The 21,508-nt window shown below is 38.8% G+C and overlaps 1 protein-coding gene across 2 annotated transcripts in view; it reads right to left on the reverse strand.

The window, feature by feature from the left end:
- NUBPL (NUBP iron-sulfur cluster assembly factor, mitochondrial) overlaps positions 1-19,528 on the reverse strand; it is an 82,268-nt gene extending 62,740 nt beyond the window's left edge. For both annotated transcript variants that reach the window (XM_071557964.1, XM_071557965.1), the window contains exons 1-4: positions 19,374-19,528; positions 18,512-18,659; positions 14,369-14,403; positions 2,511-2,601 (exon numbers count right to left, since the gene is read on the reverse strand). In XM_071557964.1, the coding sequence (XP_071414065.1) occupies positions 2,511-2,601; positions 14,369-14,403; positions 18,512-18,659; positions 19,374-19,499 (400 nt within the window). In that variant the 5' untranslated portion in view covers positions 19,500-19,528. The remainder of the gene's footprint in view (positions 1-2,510; positions 2,602-14,368; positions 14,404-18,511; positions 18,660-19,373) is intronic.
- Positions 19,529-21,508: the final 1,980 nt, after the last annotated feature.

Raw genomic sequence — 21,508 nt, forward strand, 5'->3', positions numbered from 1 at the left:
GCTATGCAATATTTGTTCAGAGCTTGTCTTGAAAACATACCAAGAAATCAGAAGATAACACTAAATCTCATTATACAGAAAAATACAAGGCTCACACATATTTCTGTATCTGTACATATATATACACACACCTATATATGTCACGTCATACACACACACACACACACCCCTACAACGGATCACTTCTTTGCAAGTTTATTATATCTGTCATTCATTAAAGGAATCCTTGAAGTTCACAATTAAAGTTTCCTATGCCACCTACATTTCAATTTTCACAATTCAACTACCTCTGACTGCACTTTCATTGCTGTAACTGTTCAGTTTCACCAACTCAAGAGTTAAAAGTACACAGAGAAGTGAACAAAATCCCTGACATACAAATTCAATCCTATTATCATTCATACCAAATTATTACATGTCTCTCTCAGTAGACTTAAGTAATGTGTCAAGCTTTTGAAATATAAGAATTCATTTTTCTGTCAGGTAAAAAATAAGGCATGTTCTTTAAATCCTGGTATTTACTTGTACATACCACATAAAACTAGAAAGGATATATTTTAGTCATCAAAATGTTAGTGCTTAGAAGTCAACAGCAGCAGATTCTGTTCAGAGAAGTCCTCTATTTTTTTCTATTACATGGAATTTTGCATTTTTAACAATGCTTGAAAAATGTTGAGACAAAAGCTGAGAGTGAATTCTCAGCTGTTGACCAAAATGTCTACAGTCCCTGAATCAAAACTGAGTTGCCCAATATCTGAATATACACTTAAGTTCCTGCATTCCTAGCAAGTTGATTTGTATGACCATAAGAAACAGACTGGATAACATGATTTTCAATTTGTGGCTCAAGATATGCATTTAAATTTGGTATGGATTGATAAAATACATCACAAAATTACTAAGAATTTTTAAGTTATCTAATCAAAATTTCAGACAGTGAGAGAAAAAAATGGAGAAGCAAAAGTCTATGTCACATAAAAACAAAAAGAAAACTATGAACACCATAACATAGTCCCTTTTGTGTTCATAATGCACAATGCACCTCAAATGCAAAATTCACAGCAAAAAAAATCTACTATGGGAAAACACAGCCTGTATGACATATATCCTCAGCAGAGTTCAAAGTACAAGTGAATGCAAGAATACATCAATTTGTATCAGGAAGGCAAACCCTATTGATGATACATGAAAAGGTTCAGTAATTTATCTGTCTGTGTAAGCACATGCAGTACATCAGTACATGGAAATATATTACTGGATCAGGTTGGACTGGGCTCTGAGCAACCAGATCCAGTTGAAAATGTCCCTTCTTATTGCAGGAGAGTTGGACTAGATGACATTCAAAGGTTTCCTCCAAACCAAGGCTTTCTACGATAAACATAAAAACAGATGACTGCATGAAAGGAAGTAGAAGGAATATTTAATTTCCCTTTTACCTAGCAATTACTGCCTACAAACATTAATGGGTATTTGCAGTTGATTACTTCACTGAAGCCCTTTTATGTCGAAATGGTAGGCAACTTTGATCCCTCCCTGACAACAGGTATGGCCTATCTCTACTTTCTTTTAGGAGGATCCCAGTACGTTTTAATGTGTAGACCAGGTGTTACAATGTGAGACTGTTTTTGTCTGTGGTTACATGTTTTTAGTTTTTCTAATTATTTGAAGTTTATCAAAGAACAAGCAAAACAAAGTATTAAACAAACCCAATCACCTCAGTGTCCTCACCACCCCAAAAAAGCATGTTGCCTCATACTCAAACATCATATAAACAGGTTATCAACAAGAAGCCATTCTTAAGTTTCATCCTTGGTTGGCCTGGGTGAAAGTTAAATTTCTTGAAGATAAACAGACTTGATGCAACCTTTCTACTTTAGATCTTCCTTATTTCTCTCAAGATTCTCCCACCTTCATTTAAGTTTTCCCAGAATTCTTCCTAGCAGAAGGAAAATCAGGAGTTTTGTCTACGGTCTTTACCTTCTGGGAGCCACCTGACCACTCCTGCATTCCTGGACACACAACTTCAAATACAAGTGACTCAAGTGGCCCTAGCACATGTGGCTTGAGAGATCAATCAATCATTTTAATGACATTTTACACAAGCTACTGTAATGATCCTTCTCTTATTTCTTTTCGTCTTCTCTTTTTCCCTAGATTAGTGGGTTTTGTTCTTTAATTGAAGGTCATCTGTTGCAGGATACTGTATAGCAAGTTTAAAACTACTAAATAACCTTCCTTTCCCAAATACTTTTCCATTGTCTATATTAATAATTCATGGCACTGTCAAAGCCTGTAGACCAAGATTAACAAAAAATAAGACTCTGAATACACTCCTCGTTGTCCAAACTAGCCCTGAAAGCAACCTCAATACTATACATAAATAAACCAATAAATATACTCAGTCCTCACTTCTGTTTGCATCCCTTTGTGCCACACCAAGGAAGCACCAATGAGTGGATCATGCTCAGCCCTGTACAAAGAAGACAGTAAGAAAAATCACTTCCACTTACTTGGAGTTAATTCTGGGTTTCCTTTTAAGTTCATCATCTTCGGAATTGAAGGTCCATATATGTCTACATCAAGCAAACCAACTTCTTTTGTCTGTGAAGGGAACCAAAGAAAAGTAATTTCAAAATGTCTGTCTTTCCTTCCAAATTATTCGCTGAGCAAATTTAAAAACTGCCTATGAAAATAAAGATAGGATCTTGATTTTAGACTTCAGTTATCACTGTTTCCTTTCTCTCAAAATTGCTGTTGAAGAATGAAATCTAACAATGCCTGCAAGTTGGGTCAGACATCTTCATAAAATCCAGACTCTCAATACACAGAGTCCTCACTTGCACATTTTCCTACCTACATAATGTAGACCACAAACGTTATAGTAACAAACATTATAAACAATGTTCTCTCTACTCCATGTACCTTTATACAAAAATAATACTTTAACATTTTTAAAAGGTATCAAAACAAAAACTAGTGAAGTTTTAAATAGATTCAAATTAACGCAATTTAAATTATAGTAGTGACTACAAGGAATGTGAAAAACATAAAGAACAATTTTTTCTTCTATTTAAGTAGCCAGAGTGAACTTTTGCAGACATCTTGAAGTTACTGAAATGCAAGTCTGTGAAGCTAATTAAGCAGGCATAACATTTTAATCAAATACATTTACACAAAAGTATGCTAAAAATGGGTTTATTCAGCTACATATGGTACATTAAGCAATAAACTTTAAATAAAAATTATTTCAACTATGTAGTCTAGACTTACAAAATTCTTTTCTATCTTCTTTTTTATAGATATACATACATATTTTGTGGAAATTAAAACTATTTTTCCTGCAGATGGCAAGACACGTTACCAATTACCAACTTCTTCAAATTAAGTAGTAAAGAGCAAGCCCTTTAAAGTGCTGAATGTCAAGTTTCTCTAATATAAAAAGCTAACTGTATTCAACATTTTGCAAAATTGCAAACAAGTATGTTTAAGGGCTTGTTTGAAAGGTTAAGGCAGCAAAAGGAGTTTTTCCAACACTGCCAAACCAGACTTTCACTGTCAGTCTTTCAAAATGTGGGCTTCATTTTTTGGATGATGTTTTTCTAATTTGGTATCTTATACCAAGCCATTTTCTATCACAGCTTTCATGGGAAATATAGAGAGATAAAGGCTCAGCGATAACTATAAAATTTCTGGTTAGAAGAAGAGTGTAACAAGGTTTTTAATGCAAGTACAAAGCATCTTCCCCCTTGAACAAGATTTCTAAACATGAAGGGTATTCTGTGGCATCACAGTTTGTTTACTGTTGTTTTTTGAAAGATAAATGCACCTAGATTAAAAACCTAGGTATGGAAGCCACTATTACTAAATAAATCTGGATTTCAATTAAGATAAGGAAACTAACTCATCAAAGTCTAGACAACTGAGAAGCAAGGCTGACACTTGTTACTACAACATATCATAAAATCATTTAGGTGGGAAAAGGCCTCCAAGATCATCAAATCCAACCATTAACCTATATGCAGTAATTTGACTTTCTGGGCATTTTATTTCTGTAGAGGTTCTTTTCTTTTACCCTTCTCTTTTTTAAAGCTGTTGATATTAAATTCTGAAGACACCCTTAACAGTTCAACAATTTGAACTGTTAAATTTACCTATTATAAGACAAATGCATCCTAAATTTTACAACTAAGAAGTTAAAAATTGCATTAACATATTTGATCTACTATGTACTTTGAAAATAAGTTTTCACTACAAAAATCAACCAAATTTGGGTTCAGTTATTCAATATACTTTTTATTAAACAGAGGAAAGCTTATGCAATTATATGGACTATTGAATTTTTTTAAACATTCTTTTCTTTATAATGTTTTGTGAAAACTATTAGAAAAATGTTCAGGAGTTATCTAACAAATTATTCTACTTCTTGCCTACTGTATGAGAGCTGCAATTTCAAAAACATTGAAAAGACTTATTTTTATGTTAGACTTCAGATATCAGCAAGAGTATTAGAGACTCTTTGTTCTTGTACAAAATGCATTATTTTACCAGACTAAAAAGATTCATGACTCAGTCCCTTGATCTGTGTCAGCAGCTAACTGAATCCATCAAAACATCATCTAAGGGCTGTGCCACCTAATTCCTTCCCAAAGGAAAGTATTTGCTGAAAAACCTGCACAGTTTTTTAAACCTGACATACTTCCCCTCGATTTTTTGAGGGTTCCCCTCCCCCAACAATGATTATGCACTGACTGACTACAATGATCTCACAAGTCACTCGTTTCACTTTCAGCCTAAAGGGACTGAAGATTTAAGATGACCTAAATTAATTAGACTCATTTTATGACCTCCTGGACATAATCAGGTGTTCCCCAGTACAAGCCATTTATTCCTAGGAGTCAGCAGGAATCTATCTTCAAGTGTACAAAATTTCCTGGAATGAAGAATAAATACATATGAACTGGAGAAAAACACCCTTCAATTACCTAGAAGGACTTTGCAAATTCAGCTAATACTCTAAATTACAAGGGCAATCTTCATTTCAAGCAAATATAATAAACTTGACACTTTCTCAAAACAATTTGCACACTTCATCAGAAGTAAGCATAGTGACTTTCCAAGTTGCACTGACTGTGATCATGGATATGGTTCAATAAAACTGTTGCTTCAAACAGAAAAATAACTAAGAGATTCTCGAGTTTCTACAACTCATGTTTATGAAAGCACAAGTGTTCCTGCAAGTATGGTGCTTTTTACAGGATTATAGGAGAAAGGTCTTTTGGCAAATCTTTAAATCACTGGCAGAATCTCACAAAAGATGGCCTAAGGCAGGGGTTTTTTCTTCACCAAGCAATTCAACGTGTTAGGTAAGAAGAATTCTTACTGCCTACAAGTAGCAGCTTATGCAGAAAGCATTGGCCCAATAAGCTACGGGTTTGAGTTTTGTTTCTCCCAACTATCTCTGCTTTTGCAGTATCTAAGCATCCCTAGAATACCAATAATAATCCTTTACTCAAGGTTTAACTATCCTGGAAATACATTATGGCAATTACCAAGGGACCTTTTAAGACACGCACAGCACAGTCCAGATCACCCCTTCCAGCATTTACATTTTAAATCCTCAAAGAAGACATAATATACACACACCTGGCTGCTACTACATGAAACTGTTCATCAGTTACCAACACCAGATACTTCTTGTGCTGAGTGAAATGCAACTCAGGTGCTTGAGTTACAATAATCAAAAAATTAGATTAAATTTTAATAAACTGTGTTTCCCCCATATAACCCACACCTCATATAAAACAGTCCATCTTTCAATGCACTGCTGTATTAAAACAAATCCTGAAAAAACAGGCATAACATCAGACAAGGCAAAAAAAGATTATCTAAGCAGAAGGAACAGATTTCAGATCACAAGCAGGACCAAGAAAGCAGCTTAAAATTAAAACAGGGAGGAAAAAAGCCTCTAAGATTCTTCTTATGCCCTCTGACATTATTTTCATATGCATATACATCTCATTCTGATGCTGAAACTTTTTCTTACATAATAGTAATTACACAAACAGAAATGAGCACTTAAAGGACATCCAAGAACACAGAAGTCCCCCTGCTTCTAAGTGCTTTTCAGAGCACAGGACAGACCACTGCTACAGCCATCCTTGGCACTCTGCAGGAAAAGGATTCAGGAAATTTAACTCCAGCATCTTCTTCCAGCTACCTTTTCTCCTTATAAACATGTTTCCATCCTGCACTATTAAACAAACAGCATTCCATCTCTCCAGATAACATAGCAATAATCAAGTTCCAAACAGATGTTCTCAAGTTAACTTTTGTCCTTTTATTTCCACCTGCCCAGTTGAGGAAGAAAGTTTGAATCAATCTTCAAGTTTACGACACTTGGAAAATACTTTCTGGAGACCTATGGTTTTTTATTGCCTTACTCCAAGTTCTGAACAGCTTAAATTCTCGAGATACAACTGACTACATAACCATTCCCATATGATTTAATCATGTAATTCCACATCACTGTAAGTTACCTTGAAAAAATATACAAACTAACACATGCAGAATTATTGACTTCTTCATACAAGCCTAAGATCCTTACCAAAATTCCACCAGGCAGAGAACAAAATAATTGAATATATTTTCACAACATAAAAACACAATAGTACTCCCTTGTTAGCAAAAGCTATACTTAAAAACTCACAAATGTGCAGATTTACCTTCCTACCAATGCTTTTGAGATCTTGAGAGGGCTCTAAGTAAATGCTTTCTAGCACAGGCTAACTACTGCTAGGATTTGCTCTTTCTGCAGTACTGGTACCGGCCGCCATGGTCTCATCTGATCACTGGTGAGCTCAAGAGCACAAAAAATTTACAGATTAAAGGACTGTGGTAAAGAACTGTAGTTCATCTTCTGCTTTTACATCACTGACTACATAATTCTTTTTACTGCACTACCATTAATCTTCTCAGCAAGATATTTGCCCATTAGACCCTTTAAAGATTTCTAACAAACATTCAGCATAATGTACTCCAAGTTATATAATCACTGCAGCTCTTAATCCAGTACAAATACAGTGACATTTTCATTTCAATTTAGAAACTTCTCATACACTAGAAAACAAGTTTTCACAATGATCAGGTACAGATTCTGTATTTACAAGAAAACCAAATGCTAAATCAGTAAATAAAGATATTCTTGCTATACCCCTGAAAGATGTAATTCTACAGCTTCACTTTGTGTTGTGCAGTGTAGAAATTACAGGCATAGATAATTGTAAGTACAGAGATATGAAATGTGAGCAATTCAGATCTGTATGGACTCTGTGAGATTGAAACAGCTGCTGTTAAGTGGTAGGGAGGAAACACTCCCGAGGAGTTCACACAGTAACTCCTCAAGCTTTCTCACAGAACGCTAGAGATTCACCTGGGAACAGTCAGGATGTTTTCATCAAAACACTGGACTTGTGAGATATGGACTATAACCAATTAGAATTGTAGTTTAATGGTGTGAGATTCAATTTAGCCAATTAGCACATAGCCTTAACCCTGTATAAACCATTTGCAGTGTGTGAATAAAGGGCATTCTACCTAAAACATACTGCTTGTCATGTAGTGTCCTTGATCCTCCATGAAATATTGTTTACTTTAGATAACCACACTAAAAAGATCCTTTCCTTTACCTTCTCTGGCAAGATTATCAATGTTATCGAAGTTCAATTTACCCCTTGAACCTGGCTGCTGCCTTTTGAGCAAGGCAATTGAGATTCGGAAAACAGCTGTATTCTAAACTAATGATTTTCAAGCTCTGAACTTAGTTATAATTATTGTTGGGGAAAAAACATAAAGTTGTTGAAGGCCATAGTAGACAAAGTTCAATGGCAGAAAGGTCTCAAAAAACCCCCAGTAAATTCTGCCTCCTTTGCTTTTCCACATGCAGATTAGAAAGCATTTAATTGCTATTGTATTTGTTCTCTTAGGCAGGTTTTACTATACACAATCCTTGTTCAGATGGCATAAATCCATGCTAATGACAAAATGATCCATAGCTTTCCTCCTCTTAGCTATTTGAGTAGACACTTGAGAACTCTTTAGTTTCCTCCCTACACTTTATGCAGCTTTCATTTTTTTGTCTCTCAGAGAGTATTAACTATAAAATCAGTAACATTTTTCAGTAAAACATTTTCGGCCAAATGCAACCAGATCTATTCCAATATCACAAAGGACTCATCTACACATCATTCCATGTGCAGAGGAGAATATGGTGATATTAATTCCTTCCAAATTGCCAAATGGTTTATTGAGGAACAGACCTGATAAAAGACTTCATACCAACAGAAAGAAAGGAAGGGGGGGGGGGTGTTAAAAAAAAAAAATCAAAGAGCTCATATATAAATAGCTGTTAATCAACATAGCCTGCTAAGCATCCAGAGACTCTTTGACAGCATTAATTTCATTTTTGCTTATATTTTCTGAGAGTGTTTTCCATCCTTGGTAGGGCATATATATTCCCACTGGATGCCAGTGGATGGTATTTTACTTTGAAGTAAACTCTGCAGCCCACCAGAATTCCCCAGTGTTCAGCATGGGAGGGATACAGGCACAGGTTAATGAGCTGTCGTTGTTCTGTATGTTGAAGGATTTCCTACACTAGAAGTGTTCCCAGCACTCAGCAGCTGCAGTCCATTCCAAAGACAGAGATTTCAGCTTTGCTAAGTGAAGGTGCTAGTTATTTTAAAGCTGGTGCTCTTAATCCACCACCAGGACTCTCAATTTACCCTTTTAATGTCATTAAAGACTTAAGAGTTAATCCCAAACTGCAAGCAGAAACACATAGGACAAAAGGGAACTTAAAATCAGGACAGGCTATGGATTCCTCATTTGACATACTGACACAATGAATAGCCATCTTTTAATCCCTAATTCTCCAACTCTTTCAGCTGCACACTATGTAAGCGCCTAGCTGTAAATTGGATTAAAGCCAAAAACATACCACTGCAGTTCCCTTACTCTCTATCCTAGAAACGCAAATTTGCTTTAAACACTCAGTCTGCTACTGGTTTAAATGTTCTTTTCCTTCATATGAAGTTCTTCCAACTTTCTGACAGCCACAGAACTTCTCTGGCACTTTTTTCTACAACAGTCTGCATTAGCTCCTACTCAGCTTTCTTAACAATCAGATACCAGTAATTCAGCCTTGTCCGGCCTTCGTGCACATTATGTATCCCATTAAAAGAAAAAAAAATCAATACAGCACCACTGAAAAATAAATTACCAAAACACAACCCCCAACATTACCCCATCTCTACAAGATGCCTCTCCACTTTCCCAGCGTGTCAAACTATTATAAGCATGCGCCGCCTTCCACATCCGTCTCTCTGATAGAGGGTTTCAATGGCTTGAAGACTAAGGATGCAGGTATTTAACTACAGGCAATACTTTATAATAAAAATAAGGAAAAATTTCTGCAAATAAAGCATGCAGTTATCTGATTTAAACAAAACATTTTAAGACATCTATGTTCAAGAGTATTTTTTATTTCACTTATTTTTTACTTGAAAAACAGATTTTTAAAGCTTTATTCTCTCATTTTCTCAACTGACCTAGAAGCTGAGCTGTCACTGCAAAATCCCAATCAATTCTAACTGGCATCTCTGGTTTTATTGACACTTTTCAGCAATAAGAAACAAGCATGAAGACCATATCTAAAGCAATTAAAGTCTTCTGAATCTCCAACCAACAGAGGTAAAGAGGCCTAGAAATCAAACCTTAATAATTAGAAAACCTGCACAGGAGGAGGGCAAAACTGGTGAAAACTTGCTTTCATGCTATGATTACTCAGTGAAGAAGCCATTATTGACTAATTTCTTTTAGATTTGTTTGTCCTCCCACATGGAATTTTTTCCTTAAGTAAGAAAAGTACATAATATCGTGAAGTCATCTGTGAGTGCAGCAGTCAAATATTACCCTGTGGACAAATAGTTTAGTTACAGAAGCCAAATACACAGAAGTGGGGAAAGGCTGAAATGTAAAGAAAGTAAGCTGGGTGGCTTTTGAGTACTTTCAAAATGCGTGTGTTATTAAAAACACGTTTTGACGAAAGCAAAATTAATTTTATTATCACAACAGTGAACTGACATGAAGACTCAGCCCCTAACCATGCCATGTCTGCGCTGTAACTTGCTGTACAGGTACGAGAAACCCCTTACTCGCCTATGTGTCTAGAGAGCAGACACCGGGTTTGCACAGAGAAGGGCGCCGTGGCGGGCGGTGCGTTGCCCCGGGCGATGCGATGCCGCGGCGGGTAATGCGGTGCGGTGCCCCGGTGATGCGATGCCGCGGCGGGCGGGGCGGGGCGGTGCGGTGCCCCGGTGATGCGATGCCGCGGCGGGCGGGGCGGTGCCCCCGGTGATGCGATGCCGCGGCGGGCGGGGCGGTGCGCGGTGCGGTGCCCTCCGGGCGATGCCGCCCCGAGACCCCTCGCTGCGCCGCCCGCTGCCCGCGCGCCCCCTGCCGGCCGGCCCGGCCGGCGCTCACAGCAGCACACGGGGCCGCTCCCCGCGCTGAGCACTCTGCGCGCATCGCAGATTCTGGTCCTGGTCCGCATGACCCAGTAATCTCTAGAACAGTGAAAACTGCTGCGTCTAACCACATGTCCCCACTACTGCAGGCAGAAGCCACTTGCTTATGCTTACATGCTAACTTGTTTCACGTGGTTTTACTGCTTGCTCCTCTGTCTTTCACAACGCAAAAAACATTTCATCCTATGATGATAAATGTAAATCTTCCTGGAAAGAAGAGGTGAGTCAAAGGAAATCTGACTGGGAAGCTTGCCTCATAGTGACAGCACAAGCATGCAGCCTCTCAACTGGATTTGTGCCATCCTTAGTCATGCACAGCTGGTGTTTGCTCACTAAAATACTCTGTTCATAAACAAGCAATCGCTACCCTATTATCGCTGCCATCTATTAATTCAACTTGTTTCTAATATAATAAATCGTCTCTGGACAGGCAACTTTCATAAACAGTCATTCTAGTCTGAATATGAATCGTCCTGGCACAAAACCCAAACATTCTTCCCAAGTGCTCCTAGGGGAGCACAACTGACTGCTGGTACATCAAAAGAATGAAAAGAATCATCTGTCAAACTAAGGAGCAATTAAAAATAGGGCACAAGGGTAAGACTCTAAGTCATTTCTTAACACAAAAAGAACATTGCATAAGTTTCTAGGCCTTGGTACAAACCCAAGAGCTTATACATTTCTTAATTAATCCATCTACAAGAGATAACCGAGGGTACCAAAAACCTAATATTCCAGGGAGGGATAAGAGGCTGTCCTACTTGTTCTTCCTGGCTTTGAATCAAAAGCCAAAAATCAAACAAGAAAAAATAAAAAACCTCCCAAAAATAACTTCTACTCTGTCTTGGACATGGTATCTAGGTATCTAAATGAAATCCTGTCTTGAGCTACTTACTCTGCAACCATTAGGTAAAACTACACCAAACAGATTGAGCACCAGCACACAAGACTTTGAACTCCCGAATTCTATTCCCAGCTCTGACAACAACAGTGTGCAACCATGACAATGTGCAAGGCTCTTTTTATGCCTTAGTATTTTAGACAATCACTTTAATAACTGAAATAGCTTCCAGTTTAAAAAAAACACCTATCTATAAAAACAGTGGGGTCTTGGGTTTGTTTTTTAACTAAACAAAGTAGGCTTTTAAGAGAAAATGGAAGGATGCTTTCTTTTATCAAGAGTGCAAAAAATCCTTTAGGCTTTAACTGTTAATCTTCTAGTTTATGACACTATCAAAAAAGAGTATGTCACAGCTGTTACTGAAAGCAGCAAGAACCTACTGTAATCCAGTCTCCTCTGAAAGCATCTTCCACAGATCTCCCTCACCAGAAAACACTTGTTCTCAATACTCTGTGACCTGTATTATCTTAGAAAAAGACTACTTGAGTTACAAACGTAGAACTTATAATGCAAACAGTGTCTAATGAAGGAATCACAAACCTTTATTGTCACAGTGACTTATCTTCCTCCACAAGTCCTTTCTTTCCGTCTTTAAGCAGTACATCAAGTTCAAGATCAGTTTCTATAGATCTGTATTTTGTTTATATGAGCTACAGGAAGCTCCTGAGGCTCTAATTTACTAACAGAATGATTACTACTTCCTCTGAAAGACACAAACTTGTAATAATAATGAAGATACAAAGAAACATGGAAAGGTGACGCACAACTAGTAGTAAAATGAGGACAAAGAAATTCACTTTAAACTTGAGCAGAAGGCATGAATGGGCTCTAGAAAACAACCTCCTTATTTACTTCATTCATCACAACAAAACTGATCACTGCAATGATCTCTACAATTCAAAGCACTGGACAATCCCAGCCTGGAACAAGCTCCCAGAGATACTCATTTCAAAAGCTTGACTCAGAAAATTAGTGAACCGAAATCAACGTGAGCACACAAATGAAGACACCAGTGACTTCAATGCCAAAGTTTACACAAAAACATGATGTATGCATCATTATCTCAAAAAAACTCCCAAAACAATAACAACAACAAAAAAAGCCCACACAAAAAAACCCCAAACAAACCCACAAAAAAGTATTTATATTAATGTATGACCAAACAAGAGAAATTGAGTTTTTAAATTGTCAACACACCTTAATTTCGTATTTTCTAACTGCATCAATGCACAATTTCACCAAGGTAGCAGCTTGCTAACTTGTGACCATCAGTTCATGCAAGTCACAGCTACTTCATCAATTTCAGCTGCTCTTTGTCAATTAACATCCACCAGATGCTGCCTCCAACTTCACACATAATCATAGCACCAGAAATGTAAGGCACACTCTACATATATTTAACTTTCTTGGCTCAATTTCATTTAAAATTATTTCTCAGTCTCTGATTTGCCAAATAACTCCAGCAACAACCTCTTCAATCATTCTAGACTATGGACTCTCTTATTTGTGTTTTACGAGTGTTTTAATGGGCTACAGAAATGTTCTATCACATCATTATTTTTAAAGTCTGACACTTAATTTCTAACAAAGGGCGTAATCCCAAAATTTATGTATCTCAGAATTACTATGAGATGCTTTAGCTCCATGTTCAAAAAGTATCAGACACAACCTTAAAAACACATAAGATGGTACAGAAAGTTCTGTGCAATTAGTTGCCATGACCACCCCACAACACATCACACTGCAGGCTCACATTTGTTTTGCAAAAGTATTACAGCAAATGCCATGTTTTGAAGTTAATTAGAAGAAACCATTCAAGCAGTTTTGCTTTTCAAGATGACAGATTTTTCTGAAATTAAATTATTCCAGCAGCCTATTTAAAACACAGAATTAAAACTGTGAAATAACAAGATCAGATGCCATCACAAACAGTACATATTTCACACACAGCTTTAAACACTCTCTTCTTATTGTGACTGAGTTTACAGCATTTTTTTTATCTTTTACAGAAGTTCTAGAGAAAGTGTGCAGATTGCATATAAACATCACTCCTTCTACCTGTTGTTTTCTTTTAGGAACCTTTTACAACAACAAAAAGAGGCTACATCTTCCTGACTCAAGTATTGAGGATACTTTGTATTTAGTATTTTATGAGTACAAAACCCGCATTATACACTGCCATGTAGGAAATGAGGCTTGCTTTTGAGTCTACCTGTGTGGCAATAAATATGCACAATGGAACTACTCCCAGTCTGTAGCAGCAGGTGGACATAATGAACACCTGTGGTTTTTACACTTGAATAGCTGACACTGTCTATTTATAGTCCAGGTAACAGTTTGAGCAATACCAAACTGGGGAATGACATTTTGTCACTCAAAAAAAAATGTATTTCCAAGCTTTAGGGAAGATACATAGCTTTTTTTCCCCTTAACTTTCTATATATAATGTATTTTTACGTAATAATTTCTTCAGAAAAAGAAAATCTTTGGAGCTATAAAAAAATAGTTTGGATGCTATCCAGCACTGACCCATTTTTTTTTCCAAGTCAGTGTTCCGAAGTGATAGAATTTAATTACTTATTGTCTCCAACCAGCAAAAGCATCCTCTACTACACATACACATGCTTGCAGAATTGCAGTTGAACTCAATGACACACAAGGGAAAGGATACAGCCAAACCAAGGTAAAGGACGAGATCTACAAAGTTATTAACCGTATGCTAAAATATAAACAAATTACCAGAAACTCAAAAGTCTACCAAAAACAAACAAAGAAATTAACTGTCAGAGTAAATACATTTAATGTATGTGACTGCCCTCAGCAGTAACCATTTGATATAAGACACACATTTCACAGTAAGGCTGATAATTAGATGTTCACCTACCGAATCATTTGCTGCTAGGGCAAGGGCTGTATTTACTGCAAGAAAGAGGAAAAAGAAAAAAGCAGAAATATTAAGTGTAGGAAAACTTAATTCCTAAATATTGAGAACATTATCATTACTAACATGAGAAAATATAAGATAAACATGTGACACTTATTTAATAACTGCATCATCGTGTTGGTTCTTAGGTTCTTGCACCTCTACAATATTTTCAGTTTAAAATGGCAGCAGCACCCACATTTCAGTTCACGTTTGTTAACAAGCGAACAAACTCAATCCACAAAAACTTGAAAACTCTGTTTCTAGAGGACACTGCAAAATAAAAACACAACCTCAAGATTTTGCCAAAGCATAACATTAAGGAAAAAATTTGGAGGTAGCCACTTCTGAAAAGTGGACACTATGCTATAAAACTGTATTATCCCTACCACTGGTAACTTTCACCATAGTCTCTAATGAACTTTCATAAAACTAGAAATCAGGTAAGTATTGACCTCAGCTACTACAGCCCGGTGACCAGAAAGATCACCACATGCCTTTTTTTTGATTTCTTGTGATATACTGAACACAGACGTTTTCTGGAAGAAGGTGCAATGTATGCTTTTCACTTTCACAAAGTCACATCTACCTGAAAATCATCTGTAACAACTAAAGAAACAGGGATAAGAAAATGAAGCAACTAAGAAGACTGAGTTTGTTTGACCTTTTGCATTTCCATCAACACTTAACTCCCATAACTAAAAAGCACATGCAAGAAATGGTGTATGTAATGGCTCACCAACTTCAACTATGTTGGAAGACATCTGAGAAGCTTCAGCATAAATAAACAGTAAATTTTATAATCCAAGCAGTAACATGTTTTAGGAAAAAAAAAAAAACACAAGAAAAAAACCATGACACAGACAACTCTTGGGTAACAGCTTTTGGGTTTTTTCCATGTTGCTGTTTGTCAGTCCACACAGCCTTTATTTACAGCAAGGTAAGCTGCAGTCAGTCTTGTTCTACCAGAAGAGCACAGAAGTTCTGAAAACAAACTGGGGAGCCAGATTCCTGTCTTGAAGAACTTAGCACTGAGAAATAGAAGTTCCTTCACACAAAATGGTCAGGGGTTAACAAGGACAACTGTACAGCTTTCTCTAAGAGGCACACAGCCTCTGTTTACTCCTGAGCTAACAGAGCACACAGATTTCATTCTTCAACTTGCTATTTAAACAGATGCTTGATTAACTATTCCCCAAATCAATCAGGTGAAAATTCATCCTCTGAAACTTGGAGACCAATCTACAAATCACAGATAAGGAGAAAAAAACAAGCAAGCCAATTTTATTTTAGATTAAAAAAATCAAATCAACTGCAGTTTATGTCTGAAGAAGGAAGATACACACTGTCATAAAAATCACTTTATACATCTATCTTCTCATACTTTTCAGGTGTGAAAATTAAAGTATGATCCACAATGTTTCTCCGACAAAAAGTATTTGACTACTGAAGGGAAAGAAAAGAAAAATACAGCACATACACTTAAGGTTTTTTGCTGGGTATGTACTTGAACACTTCATGTTGAATCCCAGCTGAAACGTGCACTCCCTTGTCTTTGTATTAGTGTCATTGTGCAACATTGGACCTAACCTAATCCTAAACGCTCATATTAGCCCTAACTACTATGTTCCTATAACCAGGAGTGCGGGAGAGCAAGGCACTGCATGCCAGAAGTTCTACACAACTTCCAAGTGGACTCCAAGAAAAGTCACCATAGTCTCTCCACTCCTGGATTTAGCACTCATGCTAAACCAGCAGCTCCACCTGCCAACCAGTATCAGGAATGATACACAGGTTGAACTGAGTGAGCCTAATCCAACCTAAACCTCTATATCTGAGTTAGTCTAATCCAACCTAAACCTGCCACAAAGCTGTGTCAGGGAGATTTAGGTTGGATATTAGAAAAAGTTTTTGACCCGGAGGGTGGCTGGGTGCTGGAACGGGCTCCTCAAGGAAGTGGTCACAGCACCAAGCAGAACAAAAATGTGCAAGGTAAAAAAAAATGTTAAAACACAGTTAATATGACCGAGATAAAGTCAACACACAGTCAAATGTATCAGCTTTCCTGAAGAATAATGGAGAATTTCAACCTTTTAGTCTGCTAAAAAACAACCGAAGGTCCACACAATAAGTAGATTTATTCTCATCAAACTTCAGGATTAGCAAAAATGTGAGCAAGAACATCAGTCTTCAATTTTATTCCACTTCCATAGCTGAAAACAGTACGACTTTCAATAAATTAGAAATGTCTCTTCTTTCCAGACCACATTTGGATCTCTTCTCATGCCAGGATGAATTTTCTTCAGTATTCTCATCTTCAGGGTAATGCAAAAGAGGGAACAGAAGAGAAAGAACAAAAAAAAGAAACAAAACCCCACACTTAGGCTAGATGGAGTAAATACAGAAGGATGCTATTAAAAGACAAAAACTTGACAGGAAAGTGACAGAAAACATAGTAAACAAACAAAAAATCCAAGACATACTAGACAAAAAGAAACAAGAACAACAAACAATTCAAGTATTAAAATATGCATTAAAATATTTTTCCTATAACACAATTTTTTCTAATTGTTTATTACACTGATTTCAGAAGACCAAAAAGCACTGGAAGCAACAGAGAACACAACATGAAAGCTAAACAAACAGAAAGAGTTGTTCAACAGGTTAAGGAATGGCCCTGACAAACTTGACCAGAATGCAGATCCTCTTGCCCTGAAAAGGAGATCCAGTGCAATTGAAACATTACCACACTGAGAAAAACAGTAAAAAGATCTGACAGGCTTTCTGTGAAACAAGCAATAAGACTGATATTTTCTGTAGTGCTCTAGGAATCAGAGGTACTTACTGTTCTCCTTTCTTTTAAAATCCTGCTCTCAAAATGAGTCAGAGGAATTGTCAACAAATATGTTCCCCGCAAACCTCAACTACAAGAATATAATTTTAAGTACATAATTCAGGAATGATGGCATGAAATACTTCTGTTTATACTAATTATCTGATCTTCAATTGCTCATCTGAACTGTAAAACTTATTCTCATTATAATAAAAAAAGAATATAGATTTTCTTCTCAGTATTATAAATTAATATATTCATTAAAAAAGGCTGTCCAACACAGCTACATTTGAATGGTTCATTTTTATTTTCAGTCTCTTACAATGCTTTTTGAACCCTGGTCTTTTATTTTTAAATGCATGGGAATGAACTCCTATCTTTAAGTATTATTCATACATATGTCATATTTTATGTAAAAATTACATACAGATGCCAGTTAGCAGAACTTACATTCACATATTTGTTTACAGACATGACAAAAATAATCTGAATTTGTTTTTCAAATTATGTTCATTTTGTAAATTCTTGACAGACAAACAGTTATTTGGTATTTTTAGTAACCTGAAACAACCAGGTCATGAATTATAATGATTCACCTTTTGGTTGACAGTTAAGAAATGTAAGTGTTAATTGCTTTGCACGTCTCTGTATAGGTATGTGCATTCCACACATAAGATAACAGACAAATAGCATTTATTAAATAATCAGTCCTTTTCAAGTATGGCTGATATACAAAACTAAAAATGATAAATTAAGTGCTACATCCATGTGTTATTCACAAAAAATGGAGATAAACAGTAGACTTCATTCAACTAAATGATGACTCTTCTCCAACCCAGATACTAAGGAAGAGATCTTTAAACAAATTTTTAACACTTTACTCACATCTTTTCAAAGAAGTTAATTTCCACATCATGGAATGGTTTGGGTTGCAAGGGACCTTAAAGATCACCCAGCTCCAAACTCCTGCCATGGACAGGGACACCTTCCACCAAACCAGGTTGTGCAAAGTCCCATCCAACACAGCCTTGAACACTTCCAGGGATGGAGCATCCACCACTTCTCGGAGCAACCTGTTCCAGTGCTTGATCACCCTCACAGTAAAGAACTTTTTCCCAAAACCTCAACTACATCTCTCCACTTCCAGCTTAGAACCATTCACCCTTGTCCTATTATATTGACACAAGCATCCAAATATTCCTTGCCAAATACTAACAAATGTGCAAAATCATCAATTTAAAAGCAAACAAATACAAACCAACAAACCTTACCGGCTGTTGTTGATTTTCCAACTCCGCCTTTTCCAGAAGCGAAGACCACCACCTGCTTAACTCCTTCTATGGGCTTCTGCTTGGGCAGCCCCCGCGACAGGATCCGGGCGCGCCTGTCCCGCAGAGCCTCATCCCCAGAGCTCGAGGACTAACAAAGGCAGAGAGCAAGTGAATGGTGTGCGCCAACCTGCAGCTTCGTCAGAGACAGCTGACAGGGAGGAACCCGCCTGCAGGCTGACAAGTTTTCTCTGCTGGTTCAAAAAACCCTTTGGCACGCGGGCTCTCCCCAAGGGAGCTGCTCCACAGGCGCGCGGGGACGGGGTCCACTTAAAAATAACCCCACCCGCATTTTGTTTAGACTTAAATATGATTGAACTTAACACTCGTAACTCTTAAAAAATAAAATTAAAGAACGAGGACTTGTGTTGAAATAAACCAACACATTGCCTGAAAAGTCGGAAGCTTTAAAAAGGAGGCCGGCCCTGGCGGTCCTTTCGGTCCCGTTGCTCCAGACACGCCAGACACAGCTAACACTGAAGCACGGGAGGTGCTGCGGGCCGGCGGTGCCGCACGGCTGCCTCTCCCGAGGACTGTCCCAGGGCTGTCCCTGCCCGGAGCCTGCCAGAGGCATCCCCCGCGCTGCTCCCGCAGCCGAGCGGAGCATCCATCCCCGAGCAGCGTCCCGCCCGCCTCGCGGGCACAGCGCACCTCCTCTGCCCAGCCCGGCACTGCCCTATGCACGGGCTCCAGCGACCGCATCCCCTCCCGCAGGGATGCTGATGCTGACCCGGCTCCGCAAGACACGGCCCGCCGGGGCACCCGACAGCCCAGCCCGACCCTCCGAAGTTCCCGCCTCACTCACCGCGGAGCCGGCGAACGGCGCGGCGGGCGCGCAGCCCGAGCCCCGTGGAGGGGCCGCCGGAGCCCGCCCGCCGGCGGGGAGGAGACGGGCAGCGCTTCGCGCCCAGCGCCAGGCGGGTCCCGCCATGCCGACCGCACCGCCCCGCCCCGGGCGCGCAGAGATGGCGCCGAGTGCCCGCCCCGCGCCAGGCGGGCCCCGCCATGCCGCCCGCCCCGCGTAAGGAGAGGGCCGGCCCCTGACGGGAGGGGCTTGCAGTAGGAACTGGGGCGGCTCCGCATTCATGGCAGAAGCCCGGGTGGCTCCGCATGAAGCACCGAGCGGTGGCACTGTGAGGCAACGACACGGAGAGCAGCTCCCCGCCAGTGCTGTAAGGAAACTAGGGCTAAGGAATCAACACTGAGTGACCACACGTGTTACAAATTGGTTCGGGCTGACTCCCCATAATGCCGTACTTGTGCCCGCAGAGTCTCCTCCTGGTGCTCTCTGCAGTGCTCCCTTGGCCTGTCTGAATTCACAACTTGGCCCACAAAATGGTTGGGCAAGAACTTGGTCCTATCTTGGTGTGTGTCCTCTACAAGTAAAAATATCCCATTTTCTCTTTTGGGTAATTAAGTAAAAGAACAAGGAGACCTGTAGCCAAGACAGATGTCACCTGTTTGGTTTTGTTTGTGTCGGGTTTTGGTTTTTTTACTAATACTGAAACATGGAATCACAGAATGGGTCAGGCTGGAAGGGACCACAGTGGGTCACCTGGTCCAACCTCCCTGCTCAAGCAGAGTCATCCCAGAGCACATTGCACAGGAGTGTGTCCAGACGATTCTTGAATATGTCCAGTGAGGGGAAACTCCACACACTCTCTGGGCCATCTGTTCCAGTGCTGGGTCACTTGCACAGTTAAGTTCTTCCACATCATATTCAGGTGGACCTTCCTGTGCATCAGTTTCTCCCCGTTGTCTCTTGTCCTATTGCTTGACACTGGACATTGTTGTGGTTATAGTTTCAGTTTCCATCCAGTTTAACCTCTCTCAGTAAAGTTTCATCAAAACCACATTTCTGTTCCTTACATTGGGTGAGATTTGTTTAAAGCTTTATGACACATTATGTGCTGCTTCTCTTCATTTACAAGGCTTGCAACCATGCTGTGGAAGGAAAGAAGATGGGTTTGATGTTATTTGCTCTTGACAATTCCATGAATAGCCCTTATTCATCTGAGTGATATTATAGAAGTAATTCAGATCTTGGCAGTTTCAGGCCATTAGTTTTCAAATATAAAATACAAGTGTAGATAGTGTCTTCTGAGGGTATCTGTTATAATATGTGACTGATTGGAGGATTTTACATCAGTTTAAAGCATTGTTACGATAAACATTTCCTCTCTTTTACAGTGAGTGGAATTTTCACTACTATTTTAAATGTTAGTTTTTGACTTTTTTAATTAAAATCAAGTGTGTGTGGCATGGGGGGGTCTCAGATTCTGGGTTTTTTTCCCGTGGCTGGTTGGCCAGCCCTGGCACCTTTAAGATAACTACATTTTAAATGTGGTTTGGTTTTTTGTTTGTTTGTTTTGGGTTTAGTTTTTTTTTGGGAGGGGAGGGGAGGTTTGATCCACATGGTGATAATTACTTGGTTCATGAAGAAAGGAACTCTAATATAGTTAAGTTTTAGGCCAGTTATCAAAGTTCATGTGATGGTCAATGTGGCAAATGTTACATGATTAAGAATACAGATGAATACATTAAATTATTAGATAATTTTCCACATTAGATAATATTAAATATATACAGTACAATAAGATACAATGCCCTAAGGTGTGGCACTTACGAAGAAGCCAGGAAAACTCTCATTGTGATTGCCTTTTAAAAGGTAGAGACTGCTTCCATTTGAGCCTCAGACTGCAAGAAAGCAAGGAGGACACCTGCGGTCATCACATTCCCTTTTATCCCATGCTACTTTGAACTGGAGCAGCTGTTCCCAAGCTTTTTCAAAGCTAAGCCTAGCTTGAAATAAAATGGCAATCCTCTGTGACTTCTTGTGCTCTTACCCAACAATGCTGGTGCTCTGCCCTGGTCAATGAGCCTCGGGCCATTCGCGTCACCTCTTGGCTCAGCCCATGCCCTGTGCCTCAGGATGGCTGC

This window comes from Pithys albifrons, chromosome 6 (genome assembly GCF_047495875.1).
Source record: "Pithys albifrons albifrons isolate INPA30051 chromosome 6, PitAlb_v1, whole genome shotgun sequence".
NCBI lineage: Eukaryota > Metazoa > Chordata > Aves > Passeriformes > Thamnophilidae > Pithys > Pithys albifrons.